Genomic DNA, 20831 nt, shown 5'->3' with positions numbered 1-20831 from the left:
TTTTTTAAACTGGCCAATTTTTTGGGAAAAGGAAAATGTTCGTTACTGGGTTTTCAAATTATTATGTTGGTTTTTGCATTAAGTAAATAATGTTTGCTACTCTAAATTTATCCTTGAATAAAAAGCACATAATTAAATGCCCATAAAACGAAAATTACGCTGTAAGTCCTATACATAAATGATTTAATTAATTTTAAATTACAAAAAATTATTAAATTAAATTGGTATTGTCATTATATAAAATTTTAGATATATTGATAAATTATATTAACATTTTGATGTAGCAATAACACATTCTTCTGAAATTTGTTATACAACCAAAAAATTGAGAGTAATTATTAAAATAATGTTTAGGCATAAGTGAAAAACTTATACAGTGTGGTGACTTTAACTAGAATAAATTCAGTTAAAATAATCAAAATTTATCTCGCAAAATTCCTGAGACGCGTCGATTTTTCTTTATTTTTTTTTTACATTTCAAGATAGTTTTTGTGTTTTTTCACCTACAGGGGGAGTCCAAATTAACACCAACTTTTTTTTTTTTCAAATGGAAAGCCACTTTTTTTAAACTCTCATTGAAAAGAGCCCTTTTTCTTGATTAAATTGCCCTATTTACTGTTGTGATTATCTAAAGGAGAAATAAGAAAAAAAAATAAAAACCATTAAATTATTAAAAGTTGCGTTTAATGTATAAGATGCTCAAAATGAGCACCATTTACTTATTGACAAAGCCCAAGACGATAATAAAATTGGTTTCTGACATTTTCTAACACTTCTGGAGATATTTGTCGGATTTCTTGCCTAATACGTTCTTTGAGTTCGTCTAGGTTTCCTGGTTTGCTCATATAAATTTGACTTTTCAAATGTCCCCACAGAAAAAAATCAAGTGGGGTGAGATCGGGAGAACGTGCCGGCCACTCGATTGCACCCCTTCTACCAATCTATCTGTTTGGAAAATTGTCATCTAAATACTGGCGTACATTACCGGCATAATGTGGGAGAGCACCATCTTGCTGCATCCAGATTCTTTCATCATACAAATCTGGATTGAACTGACTCGGATATAAGGCACGTAAGACTAGAACTAGTTCATATTCAAGAAATTCTAGATATCTTTCCCCAGTTAAAGTATCATTAAATAATATGGGCCCTATAACTTGCCTGCCAATTATGCCAGCCCAAACATTAGTTTTCTGGGGATATTGTGTATTAGTTTCCCTTACCCAGTGTGGGTTCTCGTCAGACCAGTAGCGACAGTTCTGTTTATTAACATGGCCATTTAGGGTGAATGTAGCCTCAGCAGAAAAAAGGATCCACTTCGAAGATATGCGATTTTCGTCCATGGCGTTCATCATTAATTCACAGAACTGAACTCTGCGATCTGGATCGTCTTCCAATAACTCTTGAACGGGTTGCATTTTATAAGGTCGTTTGTTTGCACTTTTTAAAATTTTTGGCACAGATTTATGATGAATAGAGTTTTCGCGAGCTACTCGTCTGGCTGCAGTTACCGGATTTTCTTCCATCGCTAACAATACATTTAATTGGGTGTTTTCATCGATTTTAGAAGACCTTTGTCTTGAAACATCCCTCACATGCCCAACTTTTCGAAATCTGCTTTCGATTTTACTAACCGTACCTTGGTTAATAGGTGGCAAATCTGGATATTTCTGCCTGAATAAGTGGACAATCTCTAGCTGAGTACGACTTCTGTCCCCATAACCAATCATCATTAAGATTTCAATCTTGTGGGATTCGGATAAATAAGGCATTTTTTCAATATAAGTTAACTTATTTAACAACTGGTTGAAATTCACTTTAACAGTGACACTACAACAATGTCAGGAAATGTCTCGATACCAATAAAATAAACAAACACGCCAAAAATTTACCAACAGAAAATATTTCGAGACTTTTAATAATTTAATGGTTTTTATTTTTTTTTTTCATATTTCTCCTTTAGATAATCACAAAAGTAAATAGGGCAATTTAATCAGGAAAAAGGGCTCTTTTCAATGAGAGTTTAAAAAAAGTGGCTTTCCATTTGAAAAAAAAAGTTTGGGTTAGTTTGGACCCCCCCTGTAGGTGAAAAAATACAAAAACTATCTTGAAATGTGAAAAAAAATAAACGAAAATCGACGGGTCTCAGGAATTTTGCGAGATAAAATTTGATTAGTTTTAACTAAATTTATTCCAGTTAAAGTCACCACACTGTATTTGTCGTTTATTTAGTAAAAAAAACTGATACAAGTTATACAACGAGGTTACTTAATAATTACGTACTATATTAAATTTTAAAAAATTGAAGAAATAATAAACACTATATAATTACCACAAACATACAGGGTGATTGATGGTTGACGGTACCTTAGATGTTTACGGAGAACGGAAAATAATTTTTTTTTGAAAATTTGGCAACATGGGTTTTAGCTGATGGTCTAACGATTAAAAATATTTTTAGCGATGCAGCGTTGCCGCTTATACCAAAAAGTAGTAGCAACTTTGTTATTTTAAATGGAATACCCTGTATATTTTTTTATTTTCCGATCCGCTATCACTTTATGATAGGTTCTGTATAAGGTGTTCCTATACCTATGTTATTATTTTTCACTATGAAAATTTGTTCTACGTTATACAGGGTTGCTCCAAATTAGTGATTTTACCGCTAGATATTTATATTTGTAAAAGGAAATTAAAATCTCTGTCTAAAGAGGTATTATGTTCCTATATCGAAGTAGTTCGGTTTCGGAAATAAAAGCAATTTTCTGTAAAAATCGGAATATTTTGACATATGTGCTTTAGGTATCCACACAACATTGCTATGCTATTGATGTTTGACAGTGACATTTAGTTGATTAATAGTAAATACGCTTGGGTGTTTTTTTAAAATAGTGATCTAAAAATTCATTAAAATGGAAAGAAATAGTTATTTAAATGAAGTTTTGATGAATCTATTTATTATTCAAGGACAATGTGACAAAATTGTAGCAAGAACATGCAGAAAGTTCAAAGAAATGTACCCGAATTTACAAAAAATGGATAAAAGAAAATTTGTGCGAATACAAAAAAACTTTATACAATTTGGTTCACAACTTAAAAATGATACAAGTTTGCCCAAGCCTGTAACGTCTGATGAGGACAACATCATGAATGTTTTAGCCTACTTTCACGCATATCCACAAGCTTCCATCCGGAGTGCAGCAGATGATTTAGGCCTAACTTATTATTCTGTGCAAAGAATTCTGAACGACAATAATATGCATCCCTTTAAATATTCAAAAGTTCATCAGCTGAAACCGGATGATTACCAACGTCGCATTCAATATTATGAGATACTTCTGACACGCACTCAAGAGGATCCAAACTTTCTAAAAAAAATAATATGGACAGATGAAGCAGTTTTCTAGATAAGGTATTTTTAATAGAAGAAATCAACATTTTTGGGCTAATCAAAAACCACACGCGGTTAAGGAAATGGGGTTTTAAGAAAAATTTAGTTTTAATGTTTTTTGTTTACTAAAAGACAATCAAATAGCTTTTTTTATTTACGACGGGTCATTAAACTCCCATAAATACATTTAGATTTTGCGCTCAGTAGTAGAAGATTTTCTGGAAAATTTAACGCTTGAAGATTATCGCACTTGCTGGTTCCAATTGGATGGGGCACCTGCTCATTGCACTGAGGAGGTGACACGTGAGTTATTTGAGAAATTCGATGACCGCTGGTTTAGGCGTTTGGGACCATGGGACTGGCCTGCGAGATCATTTGATCTTACACCACTTGATTTTTACTTTTGGGGTAATTTGAAGCAAATGGTATACAAGACACCGGTAAACAGTTAACAGGAACTACGTCACCTAAAGCACATATGTCAAAATATTCCGATTTTTACAGAAAATTGCTTTTATTTCCGAAACCGAACTACTTCGATATAGGAACATAATACCTCTTTAGACAGGGATTTTAATTTCCTTTTACAAATACAAATATCTAGCGGTAAAATCACTAATTTTGAGCAACCCTGTATAACGTAGAACAAATTTTCGTGGTGAAAAATAATGTACAATACTTCCATAAATTATGTTTATAATTTCAAGGTTCTGCGCGTTCCAGTGCCGTAGTAATACAAATTTATTTGGAGCTATGTTTTGGTCAAAAAAAAAAAGAAAATAATTAATTTCTCGAAAACCACTAAAGGTAGGTATAGGAATACCTTATACAAAACCAATCATAAAGTGATAGCGGATCGGAAAATAAAAAAAATATACAGGGTATTCCATTTAAAATAACAAAGTTGCTACTACTTTTTGGTATAAGCGGCAACGCTGCATCGCTAAAAATATTTTTAATCGTTAGATCATCAGCTAAAACCCATGTTGCCAAATTTTCAAAAAAAAATTATTTTCCGTTCTCCGTAAACGTCTAAGGTACCATCAACCATCAATCACCCTGTATGTATATTATGCAAGCAAAAACGAGACACAAATTAGATAAGCCAATATTAATTTTTTTATAGAAATAAGTGGTTTATTATTTTAAGTTTACAATTAACTGATTTTTACAAGCCCTTTTAAAAAACTTTATACTTTTGATTGTTTGGATTTCTATTGGCAACATATTGTATTTATTAAAAAAGTCATCCATTTTCTCTCTAAGGTGCTGGTATAATATCAAAAGCAGGAACGAAAAACTTTCAAAATCTACAGCATCTATATAATTTAAATAACGGTTACATATGTTTCACCCGATTAGGGCGTCATCAGACCTTAAAAAATTATTAATTTAAAATAAAATTACAATAAAAAATAAGGTTTTCCCTTACCAAAAATAGAACGATACACATACATACACGTAAACGAACTCTAATTGTATACAAACAAAACATTCCAAATAGGTACAAAGATTAAAAATTTTATAATTAATACACATTGTGACATCTACAATAAAACACATTAATTTACTAGAGTTAAGTTAGTTGCAAATTTTATATTCTGATGGTGCGGAGTTCTATAGTTGGTTATTGGGTGGCGCTGCGTCTGTAGCAATGGTACTCGTTGTAGGCGATGGAGATGTACAGTTAATATTGTTAAAAATAAAATGATTCTGTCCCGTAATTTTGTCGTTCACACATACAAAATCGGGACTTTTTATGGCTTTATTAATCTCCATCGTCTCTAAGAGATCGAGCTTTCTACCTTTATCACATTTATGTAGAATTCTGATATTTTCTTCGGGCGGGAAAGTGTGTCTATTTTCTGGTTGGCAAAAGCTGACTTGCTCACTACAATACAATATGTTTATCAAACTGGAATTTAGGTTCTTTAATACGCGTTGCTACTTTCCTGCCAGATTGTGCAATGTACACTGCCGAGTTCCGTTAAAATCTATTCATAAATTATACAATAAATTTGTTAATAAATATAAGCTTTCATTCAATTTTATTCAAACAAATATTAAAGCTAATGTTACCTACAGATATTTGACATATTTTGGTACAATCTCTGATATCTTGGGCCGTTTTTTCCAAAAATATAATGTAATTACCTCATTTAAAGCTAGTAACACACTTAATATTTTGGTATTAGTAGAACACTGGTTAAAAAAAGATGAACCATTGTCTATAAAGAATTACATTATGATGTCTAGGTACTTTTATCTAGATTTTTTCTTTTATCTTTTTTTTTACCCAGACGTGTAGTGTACTGGGTGAGTACCACTTTGACATAGTTACGTTGTTGGTACGTTTGATATACAGGGTGTCCGGAAAAAGGAGGCCAATCCGCCGGCCACATATAGGGAGGACCAAAATAATGCGACTTCACTTATGCCATTTTTTAATTGAGCGCTCGGTATAATATACAGGGCATCAAAATGAGAAATATAAAATCATTTTTTTGAAGTAAGTCGCGTGTTTCATAATAAGATATTAAATTAAACTTTGATATGACGTGGTTTTTTGGAACTAGAAATTGAAATCCGTTCACGGAATCGCTATAACTTGCAGAGGGCGCCACCTGCGGTATATTGCACGTGTTAAAAATACCAAAACTGTTTTCTACCCCTGTATAATTAAGTTCTAGTAAAAAATTCTAATTATTCCATCTTTTCTTGTAAAAAAAGTATTCTTAATAAATGTCGGGCTGAGAATCCGTTTATTAGATATGAACTTTGCTGGCAAAAAGGTTTAATATAATACATTTTTAATGTTCTGGTAAGGGCAGAATGAATACCGTAATTGGCATGATGATACATTAATTAAATAATCATATACATAATCAATTCCAAAAACAAAGATAAAATCCAACACTGCAGGGAAATTTCCAAAATGGTTCTCTCTTGATTTAAAACATAAAATTAAAAAGAAAAATAAGCTTCACTGTCAGTTGAGTAAGCAAGTGAGCCCAGAATGCGTTAAATATCAGCATCTTGGAGCTGAAATGAAAAATCAAACAAAATATGAATATAATTTGTACGAAACTTCAATTGAAAAAAATGTGGCTGCGGATCCAAGCGCATTTTGGGCTTTCTTTAAATCTAAAGCTAGGAGTGCAGGTATACCAGTGGCCATGACCTTAAATAATGTCAATTTCAATAAACCCCTTGATATTGCAAATGCTTTTGCCCAATATTTTGAGTCTGTGTATAGCACAGCTGGCTGTTCCAATCATCACATAAATAATAAAGAATGGGGCACTTTTGTTTTCAAAAAAAATTATGAGAGTGATGTAATAAATGCTATTAAGAAACCTAAACCTAAAAAATCTACCGGCCCAGATGAAATTCCTTCTTATATCTATAAAGGTTGTGCTGAGCTTTTAACAAAACCCCTAGTGTATCTTTTCAACATGTCAATTGAACAGGAACCCTTTCCAGATATTTTAAAGTTATCAATGATCTCACCAATTCATAAAAAAGATAAGAAAAATTATATATCAAATTATTATTATTATATTAATTATAGGCCTATTCATCTTTTAAATTGTTTAATCTAAAATTTTTGAAAATATTCTCTATGATAATTCATATGAACATGTTAATAATAAAATTAACAAGTGTCAGCATGGTTTTGTTAATGATAAATCCACAGTGACAAATCTGTGTATCCTCTCAGAACAAATCTCTAAGGCAATTGAGTCTAAGGAGCAGTTAGATGTGCTATACACCGATTGTGAGAAGGCATTTGACAAGGTCACTGTGTGCTTTTAAATAAATTGGTTGGGTTTGGCTTTTCTAAAAAAGCTTTAAATTTCATGAAATCTTATTTATCTGGGAGAAATAACGTGGTTAAGATTGGTAATTGTCTATCAGATCAATATATGTCAACCTCAGGTGTTCTCCAGGGTAGCAAGCTTGGTCCCTTTCTTTTTGTTCTTTTTATCAATGACCTGCCTGATTGTGTCTCCTCATCTGTAAGTCTGATGTATGCTGATGATTTTAAACTATTTAAAACTATTGCTGTCAAGAAAGATGCTGTAAAATTAAAAAATTACCTATGTTCTGTGGTTGATTGGTTCAAGATTAATAAGATGTCCCTTAATGTTCAAAAATGTGCTGTGGTCACTTTCACTCGTAAAGTTAACTATTTTCTTGAAGACTACTATATTGATAATACCAAAATTTTTAGAAAAACTTTATTACAGATTTGGGAGTAACTTTTCAGACCAATATGAAATTTAATTGTCACTATAGTAGAATAGTTAATAAGGCTTACCGTTCTTTGGGTTTTGTAACAAGAAGCAGTAAAAATTTTAAAGTCAGCACTATCATTAGACTTTATAATGCCCTTGTCAGGCCACATATGGAGTATGCCTCTACTATCTGGTCACCTGAAGCATCATCACATTCAGACATGATTGAGAGGGTACAGAAAAGATTTTTAAGATTTCTGTATGTCAGAAAGAACAAAGAATACCCATATATGGTGTCATACAGGGCAATGTTAAAAACGTTTGACTTCCAGATGCTCTGTACCAGAAGGCAGAATCGGGCAGTCATTTTATATATTTCATTTTTATTACAGTCATTTTTATTAATAATGTTAAATACTTAAGCTGTGATCTAATTGAATACATTTCTTTTAAGATACCAAATACTAGATTAAGAATAACTAATAAAGAGCTTTTTTATATAAATAATTTTAATACTACATCTCCAATCAATAATACGTTAAGGATTTGTAACAATGTCTTAAATGGCTTTGAAGATGTAGATATATTTAATATCATAAGCATGATATTAAATAGCATGAGCATCGGGACATAGTTTAGGACTCATGTTTTACTTTTTTCTTCTTATCTTTTTTTTTCTCTTAGGTTTAGTGTTATTGTCGTGAAATTATTTTAATATGTTTTTTTGTTTTTTTTTCTCCTGTTATAGGCTTTACAGGTAATTACTATTACCCGATTTATAGTGTTTGTAAAGTTTTTTGAATAAAAATAAAAAAAAATTATTACATATTGCTGTGCAATATTATTTAATACAAAAACGTTTACTCTCGCTACTGTTCACATTCATTTTCATCATGCCAATTACGGTATTCATTCTGCCCTTACCAGAGCATTAAAAATTTGTGATATTAAACCTTTTTGCTAGCAAAGTTCCTTTAAAGCTATGAAGAAATAGGAAGTTTAGTAATTAGCACATAAGGTTCCTGTTATTCTCGTGATACTTATGTTGTTATTAAATCATAAATAATGTTTTTATTGTGATTTTTTTAATGGATTTGCCTTAAATAATAAAAATATATTTATTCAAGGTAATAACATTCTTGGACGCGCATTGCGAGTGTACCGAAGGCTGGCTAGAACCTCTTTTGGCACGTATAGTGGAAAACAGGAAAACGGTAGTGTGCCCCATTATTGATGTTATATCAGACGAAACTTTCGAATATATTACTGCCTCAGATATGACTTGGGGAGGATTTAATTGGAAGCTGAATTTTAGGTGGTAAGTCAACACTTTTATTTGGCCTTTTCTTTATTTTGGCCAATTTTAAAGAATATTTGTAAAAATTACAATTTAAACTAGGTATCGGGTATCTCAAAGGGAAATGGATCGCAGAAAGGGAGACAGAACGGCACCCCTACAGACTCCCACAATGGCCGGAGGGCTTTTCTCGATAGATAAAGACTATTTTTATGAAATCGGGTCTTACGACGAGGGTATGGACATTTGGGGAGGAGAAAACTTAGAAATGAGTTTTAGGGTAAGTCAGAATCTTAACTCAAAAGTCTAAATGGATTAAATCTGCGTACTGTATTTTGCGAGTAGTGTGGAATTATTAAATTTTTAACAGGACAGGATACATTTTTAGACTGAAGAAAACCTATGTATGCTCATCAAAAGAAATTGGTCCGCTCCTACTATGTCAAAAATTTGTTTAAAAATTGGTTTTGCGGTTTTTTCTAAATCGTTTATACAGATATATATTTTTTATTATTCATTTACCCAACATATTTATGAACAAATCTGAAAAAAGTCATTTTTTCTTCTCTATATCTGCTTAATACATTAAGCTGTAGAATTTTCCGAATAATTAATTTTTCAAATTTAAACATGTCATTTGTTATCATTTCAACTCTCTTTTTTTACATACAGTGCATCCCAAAAGTTATGTCTAAATTAATTTAAAATTCAGAGGTGTGTTCGAAAAAAAAACGCTCGGACCCGTCGATTTTTATTTCAAGTTGCGCATTTTTGTACGTGAAGTTTGTATATACAGGGTTGCTCAAAAATAATTTACGACTATCAACTTAATTTTTTCAAATGAAAGAACTTTTTTTTTATTTCATCAATTTCGCGTGGAATTCTACCTATGTTTCATGCATCATGTCCTATACCTAAAGTCAACAGTTATCGAAAAAAAAGACGACCATACATTATTATTGAAGTTCACCTTACGAGTCACCTTATCTCTGAGAATTTTTATACAGAGCAAAATTTCTACAGAGCAAAAATTATATTTACATCAAAGATATGTACACACCTCATGTTCTAATCTGTTAAATGTTAATAATTTATTACGAATTAAAATATGAATAATGTTGATATGATTAAAATAAGTTTGACAAAAGTAACATTGAAATTATGATTTCACTACTAGGTAGATTTCAGCACTTGAAAAATAAATTGCAATTATTAAAGTTTTTAGTATACAGATATAATCATTCAAACCTCGCCTATAGGAAATAGTCTATGAGCGTAAGCGAGAGGCACAGACAGAGAGCACAATACATGCCGTTTCCAAATTAATACGTTTGGCAACAATGATATTTCTGCCGCACGGCTCTCCGCTCGTGCATCGAAAAACGAGACAATTCTTATCCCCAACACACTGTACCGCTAATGTGAGATTGCATTTAAAACGTTTAACATTATTTTTATTCCTAGCTTCCTGCTTAATCAGCAAAGATTAAATTTAAAACCGCTCGCTATTTTCTTGTTAAAATGTGTTCTCTTGAGGAAAAAACGCAAATTATTAAGTGGTATTAATATAAATAATATATGGTATTGGTATTGATATAATATAATCCGACAAACTAAAAAAATGACATATTTGTCATTTTACGAGACTTTAAAATATTGTATCTACCTCTTAATAGCAATCAACAGTTCTACTATTCTTATGTATTAATCGTTTTTAGCTTATGGAATATGGAAAGACATAATTGATATAAAAAACAACTGTTATTAATAAACCTAACAACTAAATTTTAGTTACGCAAAAATGATATAACCTGATAAAATGATGCCGGCAACTCTGTCGATGAAATATCAGGCAGAATTGCTTTCACGTTGGAAAATCGGCCCATTCCCGTACGCAGCACAATTTTTGCAATTATCCATAGGTTTGAGACTTTGAGTGCTTGCAAAATTGCAGGAAATGCTACGCAAATGAGCAACCACCTGTTGTTAGACCGCTAGGCGAAGAAAGGGAGCTTCGAGAGGTTAATGTTTGTGCTGTTGCTGAAATGAACTTTCGTTGCAATAGTACAACCATTGCCAAAGAAACGGGTATTGAGCCTTTAAGGGTTAAAAGAACGTTAAAAAGAAATAAGTACAAGCGCTATAAGTTGCAAAAAACCCAAGAAATTTTCCCACAGGACCATGAGAGACGGGTGGAATTTTGCCATGAAGTACTGGAAAGGGCAAATCGGGACGAAATATTTATTAATAACCTTTTGTTTTCAGATGAGTCCTCTTTCTCTATTTGTGGTAAACATAATCCGTCCATTACAGTGGGTTATTCGAGGGAAAATAAGCACATAAGCATACCAACACGTACACAATACCCTCAGGAGGTTAATGTATGGGCTGGCATTTTAGGTGATTCAATTATAGGCCCACAAATACCTTAATCTTTTGAGGGATGAAGTTCTTCCTCCTATTCGAGGGCTCAATATCAATTTAGAACAAGTTTGGTTTCAACAGGATGGTTTTCCCGCTCATAACGGATTAGTGGTACGTCAATTTCTCGAAACGTCTTTCCCTCGAACAATCAGTGGAAACGGTACTATTAAATGGCCCGCCAGAAGCCTCGATTTAGCCCCCAATGATTTTTTTCTTTGGGGATACCTAAAAGAACAAATTTATAGGCACGAAAATTAACGAGCTACTAATTTAAAAAAGCTTTGTGTTAAAATTAGGCAAACATTTAATAGTATCTCCATTGAAATGTTGTCGAACACGAGAAGGTCGTTTTATGATCGATTGACGTACTGCACTGCTAAACAGGGTGGCTTTTATTTAATATTATCAAATTAACTTAATTTTTTGCTTTATTTTGAATTAATTTTTTTATTTCTTGTCCAATATTTAGTTAATTTATGTTTACAACATTATTGCAGTTGGTTTTTAGTTTATTTTTTGCTGTTAGGACAGGCAGCAGCAAAGACTCAAACGAAACAATTTTTTTTTAATTTGCTACAGAGCAGTGCATTACCGGTTGAACGCCTTAAGAATACTGAAAGATTTCGGGCTTTGGCGAGGTCCGCTGCTTCGAGTATGTTGTCACAACGTTGCCAGACCTACCGCGATATATAATTCCTATAGGCGAAGTTAGAATGATCATATCTGTATATTTCTATTACGCAGGGGAAAGTTCATGAACCTTTTTACCTAAGGCATATCAGCCTTAACCGAGTTATATAATTAATATTATATAGTTAATATTATATATATTAACTATAAAAAAAGGTACTGAAAAATACTGAACAAAAAATAACTAAAACTATAGATAAGAAATCGACATATTAAATTATGATATTGATTAAATATTTGTAGCAATAAATTGAAATTAAAGATATATTAATAAAAATTTAAATAAGTGAGACAAATCTATGGTTAGTAATATTTAAATAAATGGAATAAACTGGCCTGTATATTCCTCCAAGAAATGAACGGCTAGCCTTCAAAACCAAGGCTGTGAATGTATGCCATTTGTAGCTTAGCTATCCGGACTGGGAATCTCTAATACTAGCTCTAACTCTGGCTCCAGCTCCACCGCTTTCAGCAATTTCCCGGGGAAATCAACAACCTGTAGCCATCAACAATTGAAGAAGAATAAAGAGGAAAACGGAAAAGTAAAACCCTAAAACAACGGTTGCCATTGTATTCACTGTCGATAAAAATGAATGGCGTTCAAAATGTGACACACTCACCTTGCTAAGTTTCATTATCTATCCATCAAAATCTTGGGCATCCTGCACCAGAATTATGAAATAAACAGTTCCCTAAAGGAACAAGATTAAGGACTATAAATTATAAACCATATTGGCCACTTCCTGCTTCACAAACTTCGGAAATAAAAACCTGGCCTTTTACGTGCGCTTCTACCTGCGACACGGGAACAAGTCCTCGAAAAATGGATGCAGTACCGACTAAATAAGTAACGACCCCACCTCTCGCCTGAGCTGACCCAATCAGAGAAAACATTAATTAAGACCAATCAGAAGAGTGACGGACTGTCAACAGAAAGCATGAATAATTAAACCAGGAGAGTGATGCGTTACAGTAGTAATGTGTCATTGACAGTGTGAATTTAAAGAAATATGAATAAAAGAAGTTGAATTATTAATATAATTATTGAAATTAATGAAATATCAATGGAGCGTTAGTGAAAATAAGGAATAGAAAAATAAAACGCTACAGCATATTGTTAAGCCGTGAATGGCAACCATTTTGAACATTTAACTTAATTTTTGTTCTTTTTTTATTTGTTACATGAATCGTCTTTTTTTCGATAACTGTTGACTTTAGGTTTAGGACATGATGCATGAAACATACGTAAAATTCAACGCGAAATTCAAAGATGAAATAAAAAAAAGGTGCTTTCATTTGAAAAATTTAAGTTGATGGTCGTAATTTATTTTTGAGCAACCCTGTATATACAAACTTCACGTTCACAAAAATGCGAAATTTGAAATAAAAATCGAAGGGCGTTTTTTTTCGAACACACCCCTGAATTTTAAATGAATTTAGACATAACTTTTGGGATCCACTGTATTTTGAATGTTGCCATTAAATTTTAATTTATCCACTAAAGATGTATGTCAAGCTTTGGTTATTTCCTAATTGAATTTATAATCAACACATTAAATAGTCCACTTTAATGTCCCAATAAATACTTTAAATAGTGGAATTTTAACATTAAGCAACAAATAAAAGACAAAATTTCAAGTTATTAAAAACCTCGTTTTTAATTATATTAATAAACTTTTTTATGCAACAATTTTCTTTAAATACCTTTATTTATTAGTTGAATAAAACTGATTCATATCCGTAAATATTTTAGACATTCCAAACATGATAACTTTTTCGGACAAAATTGAAGCAACATTTACCAAAAGTATATAAAAACCGAAAAGTTTTATTAACAAGTTCCGTATATGAAATATATGTGAAAAAGTGACCTGTGTTTCGCCGCCTTAGATGGCATCCTCAAACCTAAATAAAAAAACACTGTTTCAACCTAAAGATGTTAGAAAGTTTAAAAACAAGAATTACCTGTCTGAAACAGCTAAAATAGCCACTAACACAGGTTCCTATTCGTGTCCAATGATTGATATTTCGGACCAACGATATCCTCTGTAGTATACCCTTTTAATTTAACAGTTTATCTCTAAAATAATACACCATTATTTGTCCTGTTCTTAAGGCTCATGCTAATGCATCCACATACGATCGACTGACTCCACCGGTCGTGTGCCGCGCCATCACTTGCTAAAGGTTTTTTTATTAATTCCTTTGATACTTAATTTGTATAGAAATCGCATACATTACATCCCCTTTTCACCAAAATTAAAATTTCAATCAAATTACGCATCTTTATTCATTACTACTACAAAACCCAAAAAACGCACCCCTTGCAATGACATCGGTAACTGCTTCGTTTGCATCTTACATATAGAACGCATATTGGCGTTATATTGATATCAGCAATACCGGGTGTTTCAGAACTATGGGATCAAACGTCTGAGGGTTGTTCAGTGCAACAGTAGAATCCATTTGAGTATAGGAACCCATGTACGGAAATGCGTCACTACGCCACTACGGCCCTAAGACGCGTTAAAATTTATAAAAAACATTAATTACCTAAATAGGATCTGCTGCATTTATTTTTACCTTTTGTACATGATACCATAACATCAATTGTTTAAAATCAACGCTTATCAATATCAATTCTCAATGTCATGTTTAACCCCTTGCTGCATCTTGTGTCATATATGATACATACTAAAATTAATATATTTTCAAGATCCTAGAATCTAAAAATTAAATAAATGCATGATGTAGCATATTTGGGACCGAGAAATAAACACGTGAAAACAATTCCGACATCGCGGCAACAAAGCACGCTTTTTTGGCGCGCTTTGCTAGTTGAGAATCACATATTTGTCGGTGTAGTCGATGTTTATGTTTTTAAAGTGTCATTTTTGGTTAGTAAAAAGTTAGTTTCGTGATTAAAAAAATAGACGTTTATAGTTTATTTGTTGCACTTTCATTTGAAGGTGAGTTCAAGCAATATTTTTAATTTTTTTAGACATTAGGTAGAAACATTGTTTTGATGCATATATTATGGGATATCATGCACATATACGTGGTAATAAGAGTTTGGTTGGTTTCAAATGGATCCGAAAATATTTTACGGAATCAACAGCAAATATGTTAGGGATGTACCGGAGGATAATGAGAGTGATGTTCCCGATTTGTCAGATATGAAGACAATAATATCCCAATAAACCATCATAATATATTATTCTACGAAAGTGATGACTCTATGCCTGAAGGAGATTATGACGAGACAACCATTCCTGAAACGGATGTGGAGTCTGATGATAGTGAAAATATGACTCTCCAGGAAATTGCGGAGAAGATAAATCCAGGATCCTGGAGAACCGGAAATCTCAGGAAAGATCCAAAGGAGCTTGAATTTACGGCCAACTTGAATATGCCCCCAGAGGTTGCTGATTTAGAGAGACCATCAGAGTTTTTTAAGTTCTTCTTGAATAATGAAATTATATCGACGATAACTACCGAATCAAATTTATATTGCTTACAAAAACATATAAACCGTCCCGCAAACCTTACAGATGATTAAATAGAACAATTCATTGGCATGTGTTTATATATGTCCATTATACAATTGCCTCAAGCTAGGAACTATTGGTCACCACATTTAGGCCACCCCGCCATATCTAGGGTCATGACATGTAACAGGTGGGAAGAAATCAAACGATTTATACATTTTAATAATAATGATAATTTTATACCTTGTGGCAAGCCCGGTCATGATAAGTTATTCAAGATAAGACCTTTATAAGAAAGACTAAATATAATTCCTGTTGAAGAACATATTGCGGTCGATGAACAAATTATGCCCACTAAGGCCAGATCGACAATCAAACAATATAATCCAAAAAAGCCACACAAGTGGGGCTTTAAAGTATTTGTGCTGAGTGGAATCTCCGGCTTTAGTTACAGTTTCGACATTTTTGCTGGTTCTCAGAGTTCCTGCCGATGCTCCTGATTTGGGAACTAGTAGTAATTTGGTGGTGAAACTTGTTGAAAGAGTCCCCAAACACGTAAAGGTTTACTAGCGTCCCGCTTATGGTTTACTTGACCAAGAATGGTATCCATCCTCTTGGAACTGTGCGCTTGAATCGAGTTAATGTAAAATGCTGTCAGAAAAAGAGTTAAAAAAACTTGGACGAGGATCTTGGCAAGAGAAAACTGATATTAAAGATGATGTAAAGTTTGGTGGTATGACAATAAAATTGTCTCAACTTTATCATCCTACGTCGGTTCACAGCCAACGGGAAGTAAGCAAAGATTTTTTAGAAGCGAGAAATGCTACAAGAATGTGGAGTGCCCGCAAACAATTTTGAAATATAATTAATACATGGGAGGTGTAGACTTATTAGACTCTATGCTCGGTTACTATCACATTAAAATTAGATCCAAGAAATGGTATCTTCGCATTTTCTTTCATTTTATGCACATGTGCGTTGTAAATAGTTGGCTTTTATGGAGAAGGCAAAATGATATATATATGCCACTTGCAGATTTTAAGGTGGCTATTGCAGATGCAACAGTGGAAAATCTGTATTAACCAGAAAACGTGGACGACCTAGCGCCAATCTTGAAAATGCTTATTTGCAAAAGAAGAAACGTGGCCCTACGACTGAAATACCCCAAATTGAAGTTCGAAAAGACGGAATCGATCATTTGCCAGAATGAAGAGAGAATGACAGAAATAGATGCAAGCATCCAGAGTGCAAATACCAGACGTACATTTATTGTGTTAGGTGCCAAATACCCCTATGCTTAAATAAAGACAGAAATTGTTTCATTCGATTCCATACTGAATAAATAAACAGTTTTACAAACTTATTCAGTATGGATTAAAAAATAGTTAGTGCATAGCGCTTCATATATGGTACATACACTTTTTTATTAAAAATTTTGATAAAAACGCAATATATAATTTTTTAATTATTTTTCCATTTACGTGTGCGCATTGATTTATCTTATATATATTTTTTTTTCCGACAAAAATAAAAAATCATGCAACAAGGGGTTAAAAATTTTATAGGTTACAATTTTTAAACATTTATTGCTAATGGAAAACTTTATCAATCAAGAATTGGCGGATATGCATTTGGCCTACGGAGCAACAAACTGCAATGCACGAGCAGCATCGCGGTTGTATCATGAACGTTATCCCGAACGACAGCATCCTGGATACAAAAAGTTTATTGCGGTTCATCGGCGGCTCGCTGAGACAGGCATGTTTAAGACCAAGATGCATGATACTGGTGTTGCTTGAACCGTTGCCGATGAACCATCAAATAGCACACGTGACGTCGCTAAGAATATGAATACGAGTAACGCTTCTGTCTGGCGGGTATTACACGAGCAAGAACTCCGTCCTTACCACTTCCAGAAGAAAGTTCGACTGAAGGTATGACTGTCATCCTAGAGTTCAATTTTGTCGATGGCTTCTGGATCACATCATTGCACAACCAAATTTTTTACGATATGTTTTGTGGACCGATGAAGCCTCTTTCACAAAAGACGGTATTTTTAATAGTAGGAATAGCCATACTTGGGACGAAGAAAATCCTTATGCAATTTTTCCAAGAAAACATCAGAATCGTTGGTCTGTCAACGTATGGGCAGGCATTGTTGATGATTATTTAATTGGGCCATACCTTCTACCGGAACGGTTAACAGGAACTATTTATCTGCGTTTCTTGGAGGAAGTTCTCCCAGAACTCCTTAAAAATGTTCCACTAAACGTTAAACAGCAAATGTGGTTTCAGCATGATGGAACGCCGGCTCACTTTGCTGTACAAGTACGCGAGTATTTGGCTCAGCGGTTTGGCCACCGTTGGATTGCCAGAGGTGGAGCAGTTTCTTGGCCTCCTAGGTCACCCGATTTAACGTTGCTCGATTTTTTCTTGTGGGGACGTGTAAAGTCTTTAGTCTACGAAACTCCAGTAGAATCAGAGCTAGACTTAATTGGATGAATAACAGCAGCATTTGAAATCATTCAAAACGATGATCAAATTTTTAGTGTAGTCCGCCTAAATCATGTGCGGCGTTTAAATCGGTGTATTGAGGTTGGAGGAAGACATTTTGAACAATCGTTGTGATGGTATCATATACAAAAGGTAAAAATAAATGCATCCGATCCTATTTAGGTAATTAATATTTTTTCTAAATTTAAACGCGTCTTAAGGCCGTAGTGGCGTAGTGACACATTTCCGGACATGGGTTCCTGTACTCAAATGGATTCTACTGTTGCACTGAACAACCCCTAGAAGTTTGATCTCATAGTTCTGAAACACCCTGTATATCAATAAATATGGTATCTATTTCCTACTAAATTTATACAGGGTAGCACAATGGTGCAAAAATACGCTGTATTCCTGCGTTTAATCGAGCCCAGCAATTCGCGTTCTCTTCCTATCGTCCTCAAAATTTCCTCGTTGGTTATTCTTGCTGTCCATTTCTTTCAATCCATTCAATTCCATTCTTCAATATATCCATATTTCAAATGCTTCCAGCCCATTCATTGTATTAATCTTCAATGTCCAGGCTTCGATGCAACACAGACCATACTTAACATTTTGTGAATCTTATTCTGAGATTGAGGTCAAAGTCAAGAGTTTGTAAAGACGGTTTTGATTTTCATGAATGAGCTCGTCGCTTTTTCTATACGTCATTTGATTTCTATGTCTGAAGACCAGTCTTCACATGACCAAGTCCCCAAATAGTGAAACTTTTTTACTCGTTCAATGTCTTCACTATCGTATGAGAGTTTCACGTTCACCTCAGTTACTGGATCTTAATTTAATTGAAAATTTCTGGGAAATGATACATAAAGAAACAAGATTCGATCAAAAAATAATGCTGTACGATTATAAATCATTAGTTCCATGCCCGGACGTTGTGTAGCTGTAATTAAAATCAAAGGTTACTGCACTAAATATTAACAATACTTTTTTTACTAGCTTATTTAGTCTTTAATTTAAAAATTATACTACATACTAAAATTAATAATATAAGTATTTTTTTTACTAAATAGTCTTAACTCCTATTTGTTAGGCTTCTAGATCTTTTTTTTAAATAAAATATTATGATGTTGCTTTAATTTTGTTCGACAGTGTAACATGTATATTACATTAATAAGCTTTAAAGAGACTTTTTCTGTTTGGGTCAATTTTTATGCACTTATGTAACATGTAGTCCAGAGTAGCCCAATATAATATTACTATTACTAAATACGCAAAATTATTAAATACGTTCCTATGAACATACATCATACATGTTAGATTTTGAACTACAAGGTGGTAAACCTGTATTAAAAAAATCAATAACTTTGATAATGCAACTACAGAGATATGAAATTTATCAAAAAAAAAAAAAATTAGGTAATTTAGAGGCTCAAATTCAAATTGCTCCGCCAATATGGCAGAAGGAAAACTAATATATCCAAACAAACTTCTGTTTATTTGAAATGATTTGACCGTATTTAAAAAAAAAAAAATCAGTTCTACTCTTCTCTACAAAATCTTAATAAAAAATACTTAAGTCGAATATCATTTTAAAAAGAATTCAAATTTATTTTTAATTTGACTTTTGAAAATAATGACTTAAAAATTCGGATCCATATTTAAAAAAGTGAAATTAGTCGATTTTGGTTACCTAGATCCAGAACGCAGCACATGTCGTTTGCCAGCAACCAATTTATAGTCCGCGCCCGCTGTTATTTAATCGATATAATGCCCGTATCTCCTGAAATTCCCAAGGAATTTTAATATTTTTTTGTCCAGATATTAACAATCAATAACTAAATCGATTTATAATAGTTATAAATCTCTACAAACTAAAGATTTTTTTTTAAAATTACTTAAAAAGTCGAATGTTAAAGAAATAAAAAAGGCTCCCAAAGGTGTCATATGAGGGGGTCAGTGGAAAAGTGGTATAAGTAACATTGACATGATTTTGAGTAATCTAAGGTCAAAGTTAATGGCTAATAGTAAAATCCTAGTAAAAGTAAATCCAAGAATGGTTACGTATATCTATTTCAAAAATTCTAATGTGTTCTGGACTTATATATCCGGGTTTTAAAAATATTGTATTTTTCTAAAAAACTTAGTTTTTCTCACTTGTACCATTTTGCCATACATGATGATTTGGGGTAAAAGAAGTATAAGTGACATAAAAGATACTTTATTTAAACATTCTGAAACAAAGAAGTGAAAAAAAAGTATAATGAATACAGTTTGTCTTATCTAATCTTCATCAGATTCTAAAATAATCCTGTCACTTTCATCTACTATATCTTCGTCGCTGTCACGTCGCTCTTCTGTACTGCCAGCACCTGCTTTGGTTTTCTTTTTCGGTGCCGTTTCTTGCCTGCTCCGTTTTTGACTTTTTGAATCTTCATGTGCCAAATTCTTGTAAAAATTGTGGTATACCGGAGGTACAAACTGCAACAGCTCTTGAAGATTTTGCCATTTAATAAATTTTATTTTTGGTGCCTCATTATACAAGGGGCAAAGTTTTTGTGCCGATGGTCTTCCTTTGCTTCTTAGGGCCCAATCTGCTTCATAAAATTCAATTATTGCACTTAGATTGTCTTTACATTTCACTGTAAATGGTTCATCTTTTTCAAGTCTTATCCAACTAATTTGTTTCCAGACAATCTTCCTTTTTACTTTGTCATTGCGAACAATGGTAGTTATACCTTCAAGCTCTGAAAAGCAGAAAAAGTCAGCCGATGTCATTTGTGTTACAGAGAATTTCTTGCAACTCTCTTTAA

General features: G+C 32.9%; 1 protein-coding gene across 4 annotated transcripts in view; it reads left to right on the top strand.

Moving 5' to 3' along the window:
• LOC126737967 (polypeptide N-acetylgalactosaminyltransferase 5) overlaps positions 1 to 20831 on the top strand; it is a 113435-nt gene that overhangs the window by 17178 nt on the left and 75426 nt on the right. For all 4 annotated transcript variants that reach the window (XM_050443104.1, XM_050443107.1, XM_050443106.1 and 1 more), the window contains exons 6-7: positions 8757 to 8947; positions 9029 to 9206. In XM_050443104.1, the coding sequence (XP_050299061.1) occupies positions 8757 to 8947; positions 9029 to 9206 (369 nt within the window). The remainder of the gene's footprint in view (positions 1 to 8756; positions 8948 to 9028; positions 9207 to 20831) is intronic.

This window comes from Anthonomus grandis, chromosome 6 (genome assembly GCF_022605725.1).
Source record: "Anthonomus grandis grandis chromosome 6, icAntGran1.3, whole genome shotgun sequence".
NCBI classification, from domain to species: domain Eukaryota; kingdom Metazoa; phylum Arthropoda; class Insecta; order Coleoptera; family Curculionidae; genus Anthonomus; species Anthonomus grandis.
This window is presented reverse-complemented; position numbering and strand designations above follow the sequence as displayed.